At 36.0% G+C, this 15,627-nt stretch overlaps 1 protein-coding gene across 1 annotated transcript in view; it reads left to right on the top strand.

Moving 5' to 3' along the window:
- RNF19A (ring finger protein 19A, RBR E3 ubiquitin protein ligase) overlaps positions 1 to 15,627 on the top strand; it is a 53,788-nt gene that overhangs the window by 35,415 nt on the left and 2,746 nt on the right. The window contains exons 3-9 of the mRNA XM_008001220.3: positions 148 to 356; positions 5,297 to 5,441; positions 6,418 to 6,580; positions 10,598 to 10,712; positions 11,221 to 11,382; positions 13,662 to 13,875; positions 15,436 to 15,579. Of these exons, the coding sequence (XP_007999411.1) occupies positions 148 to 356; positions 5,297 to 5,441; positions 6,418 to 6,580; positions 10,598 to 10,712; positions 11,221 to 11,382; positions 13,662 to 13,875; positions 15,436 to 15,579 (1,152 nt within the window). The remainder of the gene's footprint in view (positions 1 to 147; positions 357 to 5,296; positions 5,442 to 6,417; positions 6,581 to 10,597; positions 10,713 to 11,220; positions 11,383 to 13,661; positions 13,876 to 15,435; positions 15,580 to 15,627) is intronic.

Raw genomic sequence — 15,627 nt, 5'->3', positions numbered from 1 at the left:
TTTATATTGGTGAGATTGTGCTTATAACTGTTTGCTAATGTATAAATAGAAAATGTTTTTCAGGAATAATCTTTAGTTGGATACTTATTGAAATGAGTATCTCTTGTTTTATGTCACATTTTAAATCATTTTTCTTGTTCTTTCAAGATATGCTGTGATAGCATTTGGATGTGCCAGCTGTCCAAAATTAACTTGTGGGCGAGAGGGCTGTGGAACAGAGTTTTGCTACCACTGTAAACAGATTTGGCACCCCAACCAGACCTGTGATGCTGCTCGACAAGAGAGAGCCCAGAGCTTACGTTTGAGAACTATACGTTCTTCATCCATTAGTTATAGTCAAGAGTCTGGAGCAGCAGGTATTTATGTCTAATTTTTTCTAATGAAATATTTGACACAAAACACTAGTTATTTTAACTTTTTAAAGTTAAGTATTCCTGTTTTCCTTTCACTTGCCAAAAGTGTTTTTAAGTGCATTTCTATCCCAGAAGCACTCATTCTTTCCTGTGGAAGAAAGTGGTTCTGAAATTAGAAAGATTTTATTGTTCAAGAAAAAAGGAAAAAAGGAAGTGTCATGATAATTTATGTAACTGGTAGCCAAAGATGGTCTGAAACTGTTGATTATAAAGGTATCTGTCCAGGTGTGGTAGTCACGCCTGTAATCCCAGCGCTTTCGGAGGCTGAGGCGGGCCAACCACTTAAGGCCAGGAGTTTGAGAATGGCCTGGTCAATGTGGTGAAACCCTGTCTCTACTAAAAATAATTTATATTCCTGCCAGCAGTGTATTGAGATAATCATGTACTTTATGCTACTAGAAAAAAAGTCTCATGAAGCTTTAACACAGAATATTCAACATTTAATACTTTTGTTACGTAAGTGTATTTTTATACTTGCTTGCTGATTTGTTTCTCTTTCCTAAAGATTTCTGGAACTCAGTAGTATTAGTATTAATTTGTAGGTATGGGTCCAGAAGCAATTCAGAGAGGACCTGAATGTACCTAAACTGTTCCCTAAAGAGTCAGCAGTAGCCACTGGGTAGTTCACTTGGAAATGATATTCCTCTCCTCCAAGTAGGGGGTGTGTATTTATTGGTCACAGAATACACAGTCATATAGAGCAAGAGAGAATGACTCTGGAATCAGACTGCCTGAATTCAAATCCCACATTCTCTGCTTATTCCTTGTGCAATCCTGAGCAAGTTACTTGTCTCATCTTTAAAATAAAGATACTGGCCAGTCATGGTGGCTCATGCCTGTAATCCCAGCACTCTGGGAGTCTGAGGCAGGCAAATCACTTGAGATCAGGAGTTCAAGACCAGCCTGGGCAACTTGGTGAAACCCTGTCTCCACTAAAAAAATACAAAAATTAGCCGGGCATGGTGGTGGGTGCCTGTAATCCCCAGCTACTCGGGAGGCTGAGGCAGGAGAATCATTTGAACCCAGGAGGCAGAGGTTGCAGTGAGCCGAGATTGTGCCACTGCCCTCCAGCCTGGATGACAGAGTGAGACTCCGTCTCAAATAATAATAATAATAATAATAATAATAATAAATAAAGATACTAGTAATGTTTATATCCATATAGTTGAAATATTTCCTGGCTCATAGTAAGTGCTTTTGCTATATGAGGTAGGGGACCTTAGAGAAACCATAGTCACTTTCTAGAGATTTAAGTATGTCTGGGCTATTATTAAATTAAAAAATGATAGAAATGGCTTTTATTGTTTTTTAAAATAAAGATCATGATTTAGTTATCCAAATGAATATTGGTCTTCCTCAACGTAGCCACCACGGGAGTTTTTGTGTTTATTTCAGCAGTGCTTCCCTGGAATGCCTCATTGGCATAACCTTTAGGTTACATCAGTTTAATATCAGTTTGATTTCTGAGAATGACTAGAAGTTCCTTTAGAGCTAAGTCTAACAGCTAGAGTATCATACCAGGTTGGATTATTGGTTTCAGATAGATGCAGAGTGAGATGTCACTATATGATCATGAGTGATTTTTCTTTTATATAAAGGAGATTTGAAGGTAATTATGAAAGAAAACCTTACCAAATGCTTTGAGCCAAACAATAACATTGTTGGAATAAATAGTCTCAAGGTGATTGTTTTTAAAAAAAACTTCATTTGGAATTTGTTCCATGTTTGTTTAAAAATCTTGGCGCAATGGCTCACACCTGTAATCCCAACACTTTGGGAGGCCAAGCCAGGAGGATTGCTTGAGCCCAGGAGTTCAAGACCAGCCTAGGCAACGTGGCAAGACTCCTTCTCTACAAAAAATTTAAAAAATTAGCCAGGCATAGTGATGGGCACCTCTGGTCCCAGCAAGCCAGAAGGCTGAGGTGGGAGGATCGTTTGAGCCTAGGAAGTCAAGGCTGCAATGAAATGTGATTGTGCCACTGCACTGCAGCCTGGGTGACAGAGTGAGACCCTGTTTCCAAAAACAAGAGGAAGAATTAAAAGTGCAGTGAGGGCCGGGCACCGTGGCTGGCGCTTATAATCCCAGCACTTTGGGAGGCCAAAGTGGGGAGATTGCTTCAGCTCAGAAGTTCTCAAACTTCAGCAGCCTAGGCAACATGGTGAAATCCCGTCTCTACTAAAAATACAAAAATTAGCCATGTGTGTTGGTGTGTGCCTGTAGTCCCAGCTACTTGGGAGGTTGAAGTGGAGGATTGCTTGACCCCAGAAGGTGGAGGTTGCAGTGAGCTGAGATCGTGCCACTGCACACTAGCCTGAGCGACAGAACAAGACCCTATTTAAAAAAAAATAAAAGAAGTGTAGTGAACTTGGCTTATCACAGACTTGTAGAAAGTTAAAAAGGAAGCTACCATCTAAATGGTTTTATTACTCTTAATCCAGATATTTTGGTATTGTTTGTTTTCTGTATCATGATATGCTGAAAAACTAGTTTTACTTTTATTATTAATTAGTATAATAATTAGGGTTTTTTTCCCTAATTGGTCACAGAAGATAAATATGTGCTTAGTTACATAAGGTACATTAATATTTGTGTTTATAAAATAATACAATATTTATAGTATAATGTTTACATTTGTCTTTAAATTGTGACAGTAGTGCATCCACTTGAGGCTCTTTCTTATAGCTACTAGGTTTATGCACTTGGAGTTAAATTTTAAATGAACCACATATGTTTCATTTTTGTCACTGTAGTTTTCCCGTTTTATAAAAATAAACTATTTAATTGGCTCCCCACTCCTGCCTGTGTCCCCTTACCACTACCACCCTAAGAGATAATCTTTGTTAACATTTGAGGACATGGTGTTTTGTAACCTGTTGTTTTTTCTTAATATGACAGTGGCCCATATTTTAACAGTAAACAAACAGATAAAGAAGACAGAAGCTTAGCCAAATACTGTAAATAGAAATGGGAAGCTTTTTCATATGAGGGAACTGTGGCTTAATTGATTCTTGGGGAATGGGGGATCAACTGACCCTAAACAATTTCATTTAGGATTTTTGCATTATGAGAGTATTTGAAGAGAAATATGTCATCCTATAATGTGCACAGTAAATTTTTCCTAATTTGTTGCTTTGAGGAAAGACAAAGCAAACTAAACAGCCTTTCATAGGTAAGTAAGTATAGAGAGTGAAAGATGTGGGTATAAGTATATAGAGACCTATCAAAAATACATTGCTTGTGGTATTAATTCTCTAACGTGTAATTTTAGCATATTAAAAGGCTTTTTTATGTTTTTAGAACCATAGGAATAAATGGGGATGTTACCTTAGTTTGTTCCAAAGATTGCATGCATCAGTACCAAAGCTTGAGTCTTTTTACTCCCCTGTCTTATTGAGATACCTACTACTTGAGCATACTTGGGTATGAGAAAGTTTATCGATTAACATGCTGCTTAAGCGGATAGGATTAGCATTTCTTTAATTTGGTATACTATGCGTTGTATCAGGCATAAAAGCCAGCTTTTTTTAGTCATACCCCAATGTTTAAAATTGTTAAATGCAGACTATGTTCTTTTAATCATTTAAGTCATGACATGAATATTTCTAATTTGTATATTCTAGTAATTATCAATTGGCCTGGTCTGGCTGCTTAGGGTATCAGTTTGCTCAAAATTGCTTGAATCATTAAAATAAATACTAATTGTTAGCGTTGACCAGATCTTAAGTTAAAAAAAAAAAAAAAGCATCTTTGGTCCTAGAAGAAGCACTAAGGAAACCTGAATTAACTGATAAAGCACAGGTAGAGTTTGACCATAAAACTTGTAGAAAGAATGGAATATAGCTTAATGCTTATAATGTAAGACATTGGAGCAAATACTTAGATTCAGTGGTTAGCGCTATAAATATCTTTACTAGACTGTGAGTAGTTGAAAAATATAGCTGGCTAATAGTAATTACAAGTTACTATTTAAACAGATGCCAACATGCAAAATAGTTATAATTTTCCTAAAGTTATGTTATACTTGATTTTAACTTGACACCATTGTGCATTGTAACCATATTATTATACAAGGAGCACATACCAACAACAATTGAGTAAATGGGTGAATAAATGAATAAAAAGGATAAACACAACTAATTTAAAAGTCATGAGCATAACTAACAATGATTGCTTTTATTCTGAAACTGTTTTCCATGGTTTATAACGTTTATAGCCATATGACTCTTCCTTAATCTCTTCCTTCCTTCCTTGTATTTTGGGTACTGATTCTTTGCAAGGTCCATCTCTCTTTCGTGTGAAGTAAAATACTGGGAAAAGGCTGCTTTTCTAAAGATACCTGTTTTGCTATTTTTATAGTGCTTATAATTGATGTGATTAGAATAAATTCATAGTGCTTTGGATATAGCACCTTAGATTAATATCAAATTGTCACCTCCTGTTAGTGTTCATTCACTAAAGGAATAGTATACAGAACGTGTACATTTGAATTAAGGGAAGATGGTTAGAAAAGTTCTAGAACCAGGAACTACCACTCAGAAGACTTCTATGGGACCAGGACAAAGACAAACTTTACATAGTTCACAATTTGCTAGAGCTGTCCTTGATTCTCCTTTCTCTTTTTATTCTTTTGTTATTCTTTGTTCTCATTGTTTCACTACTGTGTTTAAAAAATGTTTATAACTTGATATTTTAATGTAAAATATGTTCTCTTAGAAGGGAAGAAAAAATGCTTTATATGCTAAAAACAGCAGGCTGAGAGGCTATGAGTTCACAAACTATCTACATCTTAAGATTTTTTGGCAGTGCTACAATTGGTAAACTGCCAGAAGTTATTTTTAGACCAGTTTTATATGCTTAATAGATTTCTCTATGTTCCCAATAGCTGATGATATAAAGCCATGTCCACGATGTGCTGCTTATATAATAAAGATGAATGATGGGAGCTGCAATCACATGACATGTGCTGTTTGTGGTTGTGAGTTTTGTTGGTTGTGTATGAAGGAAATCTCAGATTTACATTATCTAAGGTAAGCTTATAGAAGGAGCTATTTATATGTAAATGTAATTTTATATTGTAAGACAAAATAACTTGTCTTAAGTTTGAGTTTTATAAGATACTTAAAGGGATTGGTTTTATTCTAGTTAAATAAATTTAAGAGAAACCAAGTTATTATGCTAGTCATTTGGAATTAATAACTAGTCAAAATAGGAAATGGATATTTCCTTTTGTTGTTTTTGTTAAACTAGAATGCTGGTAAGTATGTAATACCCTGTGTGATTATGCTAGACTATAAATACTTTAATTTAATTTTCCCATACATAAATTTTATCATTTAGGCTACAGAGTGAATTTATGATATAATCAGATAATTAATGCCTAAAAATACACGTTTTGCACTAATTTACTGTTAAAAAATTAACGTAAGGGTTTGAGGGTAATGGAGGACTAGGGATAAATTTTTAACCTGAATTTCAGTTATCAGTATCTTGTTAATATAATTTATAGTGGTTCTTACCTTACACTTCCATTGAATTTTCCCATACATAAATTTTATCATTTAGGCTACAGAGTGAGTTTATGATATAATCAGATAATTGATGCCTAAAAATATGTTTTGCATTAATTTACTATTAAAAAACTGACTTAAGGGTTTGAGGGTAATGGAGGACTAGGGATACATTTTTAATCTGAATCTCAGTTATCAGTATCTTTTTAATAAAATATATAAAGTATAATATAAATTATGTAATATCTAAATTATATATAAATTATAATATAATAAATATAAATAATAAAATATAACATAAAATAAGATACATCAATATCTTGTTAATATAATTTATAGTGGTTCTTACCTTAGTTTAATGAACTCAGAATTTAAAGGGGAAAAAAACTCCTAACTATGAGAAGTTTTTAAAAATAGTCATTGCTTTAATATATTGCACTAATTTGTTGTTGTGGTGTTTTGCAGCAGTTATTTACATTATAATTTTTTCGATTAGTCCATCAGGATGTACTTTTTGGGGGAAGAAACCCTGGAGCCGGAAGAAGAAAATATTGTGGCAGCTGGGAACACTGGTTGGTGCTCCTGTCGGAATCGCTTTAATAGCTGGCATTGCTATTCCTGCAATGATTATTGGCATTCCTGTGTATGTGGGCCGCAAGGTAAAATGCATACTTCTTGTTAGTCCATTATCTTATTCTAAATCTTTAGGTGTATTCTTTTAGTATTGATGATTTTTGGGGTTTTTTTTTTTTTAGACAAAGGGTATCTTTAGTTTCCTCAGTGTAAAACAGTTACTCTTTTTTCATAAATGTTTAGTGTTTGGCAAGCATATATAAATATGTATAAAGCAGATTTGCTTTAAAATGTTGTGAATCTGAAAATTTTAGTGTGTTTATATTGTAAAACTTTGAGTATAAAATATTGAAGGATACACACCTGAGATTTTTTTATAGGTATATCCTTGTAAGGTCAGGTCTATGAGATCTTTTTAATGAAAGTTAATAGCTAAATAACACATGCCCTCAGGGAAAGAATAATTAGCCAGTTCTTGAATTATTTCTGCCGCAGTTCAAAGCTTGTTTTTTGGATTACTGCTATTAATAAATACACTATTTTGCAAATTATTAGAATCTTGTGAAAGTCCAAACACCAGTGACTACCACTGGCCTCTAATTGATGAATTATATTTCATTAACTAAGCAAATAGTTCTTTTGTTAAGGATTAATGGGATAATTTATGAGGTCCTAAGAAGTCTGTTGTTGCCTAAATTAATAGAATCTCTGTATTGAGAAGAAACTTTCAGTAGGAGATAGCTAAAAGAAAAAAAAAAGAAATTTTCTTTGGTATCCAAGAAGATCAAAAAAGTTAAAACTTTTTTTAAAAAATAAAAAGAAATGATCTAATCCCAACCTTGTACCCAAGCAGAACAAAGGGATAGCAACTCTTAAAAAGGGAATTAACAGGCCGGGTGCAGTGCCTCACCCCTGTAATCTTAGCACTTTGGGAAGCTGAGGCTGGTGGATCACCTGAGGTCAGGAGTTCAAGACCAGCCTGGCCAACATGGTGAAACCCCATCTCTACAAAAAATACAAAAAAAGATTAGCCAGGCATAGTGGCAGGTGCCTCTAATCCCAGACTCGGGAGACTGAAGCAGGAGTATCACTTGAACCCGGGAGGTGGAGGTTGCAGTGAGCTGAGATTGCACCATTGCACTCCAGCCTAGGCAACAAGAGCAAAACTCCATCTCAAAAAAAAAAAAAAAGGAACTAACAAGCAGGGCATGGTGGCTCACTCCTGTCATCATAGCACTTTGGGAGGCTGAGGCAGAAGGATCACTTGAGGCTGGGAGTTCAAGACCAGCCTGGACAACATAGTGAGACCCCATCTCTCCGAAAAATTTAAAAATTATCTGGGCATGGTAGTATGCACCTGTAGTCCCAGCTACTTGGAAGGCTGAGGTGGGAGGATTGCTTGAGATGGGAAAGTGGAGGCTGCAGTGAGCTGTGATCATGCCACTTCACTCCAGCCTGGGCGATAGAGCAAGATCCTATCTCTAAAATAAGAAAAGGCTCTAAAGGTTTTCATACTGTGTGATAGATGTTGTATGTACTTTTACTCATTTTAACCCTGCAGCAACCTCGATATTTTGGTCGCTGTGTGTTAAAATATTGAGATTTAGGAAAGTTTATGTAATATATCTTCAGTTACACAGAAAGAAGCAGAGCTGAGATTTGAACTCAGAGGCATGAATTCTTAATATGAGTTCCCTGATTAAGTTTCATTAGCTATTTGTGGACTTCAGTCATGGGGAAACCACCAACTCATGAAGCAACCCATTCTGTTGTAAAATGGCTACTAATTGTTACAGAATTCTTATGTTGAGTCAGATCTGTTTCCTTTTGTTTCATTTATTTCTAACTTCTGGGACCACACTGGGAATAAGGTTGATCCGCTTCTGTAAAACAGCTGAATTTTTTATATTCACCTTACATTTTATAATCAGAAAAATAACATATACTATTTCTTAAAAATTAGTTTTGGGACTGATGACAAACATATTTATAAGCCACATTTTATTTCTGAAGGTTTTAAGTGAGTAAACTTGAACTTTAAAAAATGTTGGGCTGTGTGTGGTGGCTCCCTTGTCTGTAATCCTAACACTTGGGGAGGTTGAGGAGGGAGGATTGCATTAATTCAGGAGTTTGAGACCAGCCTGGGCAACACAGTGTGACACCTTGTCTCTACAAAAAATTAAATAATCAGCTGGGAGTGGTGGTGCATGCCTGTAGCCCCAGTTATTAAGTAAGTTGGGGTGGGAGGATTGATTGAGCCTGTGTGGTTGAGGCTGCAGTGAGCTGTGATTGTGCCACTGCACTCTAGTCTGAGCGACACAGAGACAGACCCTATTTCCAAAAAAGAGAGGGAAAATTAAAAAATTCAAAATATAGTAGCTGATTATAATTTTTTATGTAGTTATTCAAATCAAGGTTTTGCTGAAAGCAAAACTATTTATTCAGGTACTTAGAAATAGAAGGGAAAGAGAGACTGTTGTACCACATGTACCTAAAAATAATTTATAGAGGACAGATTATTTACCTCATTGTTTAGGTCATAGGGTACAGTTACAGGTCTTCTTTTTTTAAACACGTATCCAAAGGTTTGTAAATGAATGCATTAGTTTTCCATTGAAATAATGTTCTGTGGTGCTTTGGGATCCCAATCAGGCCAGGAAAACCTACTAAGTCAATAAAGTACCCAAAAGCTGAGCCTTCACTTAACAATAAAAAGTAGAGAATGTGGCAAAAAATAGTAAACAGAAAATTTAAGTTGAAACAGAAATAGTGGAATGATGTGATCACTGTAGTCGAACATTGGTGCTTGAGGCTGAAAAATTTTCTAGAAGACTCCTTTCTTTTGGCAGCCTACCTTTGCAAGTCTGCTCCATCCGTTGTGCCTTTTCTCTTCTTCAGTGCTAAGTTTCCCAGGAATGGGAGTGGGGAGGAGCAGGAATTAGCTGCAGTGCTGAAGGGTAATGAAAGGTACCTTGGGAAGGTCTGCCATCTCTGCCTGCATGGACTGTGTAGGGAAATGAGGAGGCTCATTGACAAGGAACCTCTAGTCAATGCTGGGAAATGGGATTCTGACTAGGAAATAGAAAGGTTTCTTGTCCCATACATGCATCACCCACCTCCCACCCCAACTTCTCCACTGTTTTCCACAACACTTATCATACTTTACGCCTTCCAAAGGCCAAAGGTATTATTATACCATGTAATAATAGATTATTTTATAAGTCTCACCTGTAATATTGTTTATAAGTCATTTTATTTTAGAGAGTCCACATACTTTTGAGGCTGTTTTGAATTTGTCTTGGAACAGAGGGGGAAAATATACTTTATTAGCCCTTGCAAACCATGAAAATAAAGATCTCAAAGTTCATGTAATTTCACAAGCCACTTTTTAATCACTGCTTCTATAATGATATCAAATTCTACTTATTAACACCTGTCCTGTACAGAGATTGCTGAGTGAATTCAATCCTGTCCTCTGGTAGCCATTATTTATCATCTTTTTTCTTCCTCTGCCGTTTACTTTGAGCTATAAAGGAGAGCCCTGGAATTTGAGTCATTTGTCAATATTTGTCTTCATAAAAAGGATCTGAGAAAAAATAATACTGTTTACTCATACTTGTTTATTAGAACTGCTTTTTAAGGTCAATTTTTTAAAAAGAAACCTTCCCTAGAAGCCAATTTTTACCATTTAGATAATCTTCTTTAGAAAGAAACCTTTAGAATGCTAGAGTTATCCTGTTAGTGAACCATGTAACTCATAACTGTTTTCAAAATAATAATCTTAATTTCTTCCTCTTTACTCAATACATAATTACACTACTCTTGATTAAAATTATAGAGACTACTTTTACTCAAGACTTTTAAAATTAAGCACAAAGTAAAATCCATTAAATCACTGTCTTAAGCAATTTATTAAAAAGGAGCAAATTATTTGTGAGAATATACTAATAGTTTAAGGACACTAGTAGGTTTACCTTGAACTAAGATACTCAGCTATGAACTTTTATGAAAAATCACTTTAGCAAGTATAGGTCTTTTTCAACTAAGTTAAATTGTAATGTATTTTCTCTTTAATCCCCCACCCCTATTTTTATTAATTCAAGATTCACAATCGCTATGAAGGCAAGGATGTTTCAAAGCACAAACGGAATTTGGCCATAGCAGGTGGTGTAACGTTGTCTGTAATCGTGTCTCCAGTAGTAGCTGCAGTGACTGTAGGTAAGAAAATGCTGGAAAGTACTAATTACCTAAAATTTTATGGAGTTAAAGTTTTATGGAAGGATTTTTTAAAAGCAAAGTGTTTGAAGATAAGACTTACCTTTTTGTTTTTTAATTTGAGGACAATTTAAATTGAGCCTACAGTAAGTCTTTCCTTGGTTAAAAGTATTAGAGATTGAAGAGCCTAGCCCTAAAGTAGTTGGTAAATTGTTAGTGGCTGATATACTTCCACTCCAGCTCCACCCCAAGTACGGTTCAGAGGCTGGGCACTTCAAAAGAGAAAAGTTTACATCTCTGTCTTTTTCTCCTCATGTGCATTACCTGAAAGGCTGGGAACCTTGAATTTGCTTAACAACTGGGTAACTCTACTTTTGGCAAATGTTCCAGCCATTTCTTCAGAACCCTGGCACTTTTCTCTGTATGCCTCTGTTGAAAGGACTTTCTAAAACTCATGTTTCTGTAAGTTATTTTGTTGTTGTTTGTAATGATTGATTTAATTTCTCTTTAGGTATTGGTGTTCCTATTATGTTAGCTTATGTCTATGGCGTTGTTCCAATTTCTCTTTGTCGAAGCGGAGGTTGTGGAGTCTCAGCAGGCAATGGAAAAGGAGTCAGGATTGAATTTGATGATGAAAATGATATAAATGTTGGTGGAACTAACACAGCTGTAGGTAAGTCCTTTAAGCAAAGGAAGAAAATGTGCTTATTAACAGTGCAAGTAGTGGGAAGGCCAGAGATAGCATGCAAGTCAGAATTTCCATTGCCTTCCTTTTACTAGGCCTAATAGCATTCATTCAGAAGTACATCAGTGAATAAACTGCCAAGGAGGAGTATGGATGAAAGAGGTGGGGGTAATTCTGGGTACCTGACTTCTAATTGGAATATAATGTCTTAGATATCATAAACTTTTCATCTTAAATTTTGCCTGAAACATTGCAAATAACTAAGTAAGGGATATGAAGAGGAATACAGTTCATAAAAGAAATATGGATGACTAATAAGTCAAAAATATCTTCAACTCAATATTATTCAAAGAAATGTGAATTAGTACAGTAACAAGCAAAGATTAAGAAGAATAAAAAAGCCTTCATAGATTGTCCATAGGAGTATGTCAATAAACCTTTTTAAAAAAGTGCATGTTCTGTATTCTAGCAATTATTATTTTAGAAATTTGTCATAGGGAAATAATTAGGCAGATGTGTAAAGATAATGCCTACTTTCTTACCTCTCATTTTCTCTTGAACTGACCTCAATCAGATTTTTGTCCCTACCACTCCAGAATTTTGTTTCTACTATTCACTAAAGCAGAGTCACCAGTGGCCTCCATGTAACTTAATACAGTGGTCAGTTCTTGGTCCTCATCTTAATATAGCAGTATATCTGACATGGTAGAGACTCTGCCCTTGTTGAAATACTTCACTTTCCTTCTGGGAAACCACTTCTTACCATATTTCCTGGCCACTCCGTCTCATTAATCTTTGCTGGCTCATTTTCCTCTTCTGACCTCTAAATGTTTGTTACCCGGAGCCCAGTTCTCAGAATTCTTCTCTTATGTATCTACACTTTTGCCCTAGATAATCTCATCTATTAAATAATATATAGACTGACCTCTCCCCTGAACTTCAAACTTGCATGTCTAACTTTCCTCTTTAATCTGCACTTGAATGTCTGACAAGAATTTCAAGCTTAACTTGTCTACAGCCAAATTCCTTGCTCTAAAATCTCTTCTTCCCTCCATCCTCCTTAACCCAATAAGTAGCTTCTCCATTCCTCCTGTTGCTTGGACCAAAAACCTTCACTTACAATGCCTCCCTCTTTTCCCTCTTACCCTACATCTGATTGATCTGTCAGCACATTCTGCTGCTTCCTTCAATATTTAGCCATAATCCAACTACTTCTTATTCTCTTCACTACCCTTCCCTTAGACCAAGCTACTATCCTCTTTCCTGGGCTATTGTAATAGCCTCTTAACTGTTGTATCAACTTGTCAGCTTCTATTCACTGTTCCGTAGTGCAGCCGTAGTCACATGTCTAAACCCTGTCAGATTATGACTTTCTTACGCTCAAAACTTCCCCAGTGGCTTCTAACTGTACTGGGGAAGAAAATCCAAAGTCCTTATCATAGCCCAAAAGGTCCCACATGATCTGCCCCAACTATGTGTCTGAGCTCATCTCTTGTCATTCTCCTATTTTATACCATTCTTGCTTGATTTTTGAGGGTGCCAAGCATGCTCCTACTTCTAGGCTTTTAAACTTGCAGTTCTCTGCCTGGAATACTCTTTCCCTAGAAAATTTCATGACTCACTTTTTTACTTCATTTGTCTCTACAAGTATTACCTTATTAAAGAGACCTTCTGTCATATAATATGGCTCACAGACATGTACATACATGCACTTCTCATCAGTCTCCTCCCCTTTACTCTCTTGTATTTTTCCTCGTAGCATTTATCACCATGTGATTGGGTATATAATAGGAACTCAAATATTGGTGCAAATAAATGACTCCTTCAATACAAAATGTGTGAGAGGTACTGTAAAATTGGAACATAGTGTTATCACATCTTAATAATAGCTTGTAGACAGAACTGTGGGATATATCTAGAAATCAACTTTTAGCCTATTGTTATTGACTTAGAGAATAATAAGCTCTTTAAATGACACCCTTAATGAAAATTGTCACATAATTTTCCTCTAAAGTCAGCTATATTTTTTAACAGATTCTTTATAGAATTCCTAAATCTGGGTTTTTGAAAAAAGAAATTAGTGACCATTTAAAATTGTTGGCTCTTTTCCCACTGCTTCTAGTGGACTAGCCTGAAAAAAAATAATTTTCCATGTCTGTGTATATTTTATACCTTATAAAACGCCCTCTCTGAAATCATGGAGGAATTTAAGAAGGAGAAAATTGATAATCATACTTACTTAGTTTCTTTGGAATATTTGCATTTAGACACAACATCAGTAGCAGAAGCAAGACACAACCCGAGCATAGGGGAGGGAAGTGTTGGTGGGCTGACTGGCAGTTTGAGTGCAAGTGGAAGCCACATGGATCGAATAGGAGCCATCCGAGACAACCTGAGTGAAACGGCCAGCACCATGGCACTAGCTGGAGCCAGTATAACGGGGAGTCTGTCAGGAAGTGCCATGGTAAACTGTTTTAACAGGTGTGTGTTTTGGTTTGGTTTGGTTCTGCCTTCTGGTAACTACAAATTATTGATTAGGTGAGAATTTTGAACATAAAGCATGATGATTATATATAACCCTACTATGTCGAGGTTCAAAATAGTACTGTTAAAAATGAAATTTGGGGCCAGGTGCAGTGGCTCACGCCTGTAATCCCAGCACATTGGGAAGCCAAGGCAGGTGGATTGCCAGAGCTCAGGAGTTCGAGACCAGCCTGGGCAACACGGCGAAACCCCATCTCTACTAAAGAAATATAAAAAATTAGCCGGACTTGGTGGCATGCATCTGTAGTCCCAGCTGGTCGGGAGGCTGAGGTAGGAGGATCACTTCAGCCTGGGAGGTGGAGGTTGCAGTCAGCCGAGATCACACCATTGAACTCCAACCTAAGTGACAGTGAGACCCTGTCTCAAAAAAAAAAAAAAAGAAAAAAGAAATTTGGTGGTAGATTTCTAAGTCTAAGCAATAACATTCTGCCAATTTTTTCACTGTCCTTGTCAGATTTTGTATTATAAATCATTGCTGCAGCTGCTTCAATAGACATTGAAGCAAAGGCAATACTTAAGCCTAGATCTTACCTCTGTGGGTAACAACAGCCGGATGTTAGGAGATGGGACTTCGGCCGAGTCCTGGGGAACAGGTGGAGTCAGGACATCCAGGAATGTGTGAACTGGGACCGGGATCATCGGCTAGAGTCCTTTTATGTATTAATGCTTGCTTACTTTGTTCTCACCAAGTGTTTTATCAATAGCCATATAGATAAGTAGGAAAAATTATCTTCCCCTGTTTCTCTTTAATTCACTACTTTTCACTTAGGCTTAATAGCCTTGCTTTTTTTAAATGTAGGGGAGAATACATGAATTAAAAGATAAATTAGACATATTTATCTTATTTTTAGGTAGTTTGCATTTTAAATACAAACTCTTTGTTATAGTGGTATATATTACCTCTTTTTAAAAAGGCAAATGTTGGCTGGGTTCAGTGGCTCTCACCTATAATCCCAGCACTTTGGGAGGCCAAGATGAGAGGATAGCTTGAGGGCAGGAGTTTGAGACCAGCCTGGGCAACATAACGAGACCCTGTCTCTAAAAATATATATAAATAAATAAAATATTAAAAGGCAAGTGTTATTTATAGAGCCATTTTTTAATATAGATGCCCAGGATTTTTGGATTCATTGGTCTGTCATGTTTAATGATTAATACTGTATTCTAACTTTGTGTTTTGCATTGAAACATTACAAAGTGCTGTATCCTGAGTGAGAATAATGGAGTACATTTAAGTGAAAATCCTTTGTGTCTTTTTTGTGTTATTTTATTACTACTTTACTTGGCAGACAGCTAATTTTTCCCATTTTATTTGGATGACTGGTACTATGCAATGTGCTGCAGTAGAATTTAAATTAAATAAAAGGAAATTTTAAAAAAATGGTTCCTAAAATAGCTTCTGGTTACTGGGGTTCTTAACTGAATTATTTAAAGATACATATTCCAATAGTGCTGATATTAAATATAATTTTGGTGATTTCATACCCCCCCTTTAAGGTTGGAAGTACAAGCAGATGTACAGAAAGAACGGTACAGTCTAAGTGGAGAATCTGGCACAGTCAGCTTGGGAACAGTTAGTGATAATGCCAGCACCAAAGCAATGGCAGGATCCATTCTGAATTCCTACATCCCATTGGACAAGTAAGGAAAAAACTGTTATAAAATCGAAAGTATTTTTAAAATTAATTT

This window comes from Chlorocebus sabaeus, chromosome 8, assembly GCF_047675955.1.
Source record: "Chlorocebus sabaeus isolate Y175 chromosome 8, mChlSab1.0.hap1, whole genome shotgun sequence".
In the NCBI taxonomy this organism is placed as follows: domain Eukaryota; kingdom Metazoa; phylum Chordata; class Mammalia; order Primates; family Cercopithecidae; genus Chlorocebus; species Chlorocebus sabaeus.
This window is presented reverse-complemented; position numbering and strand designations above follow the sequence as displayed.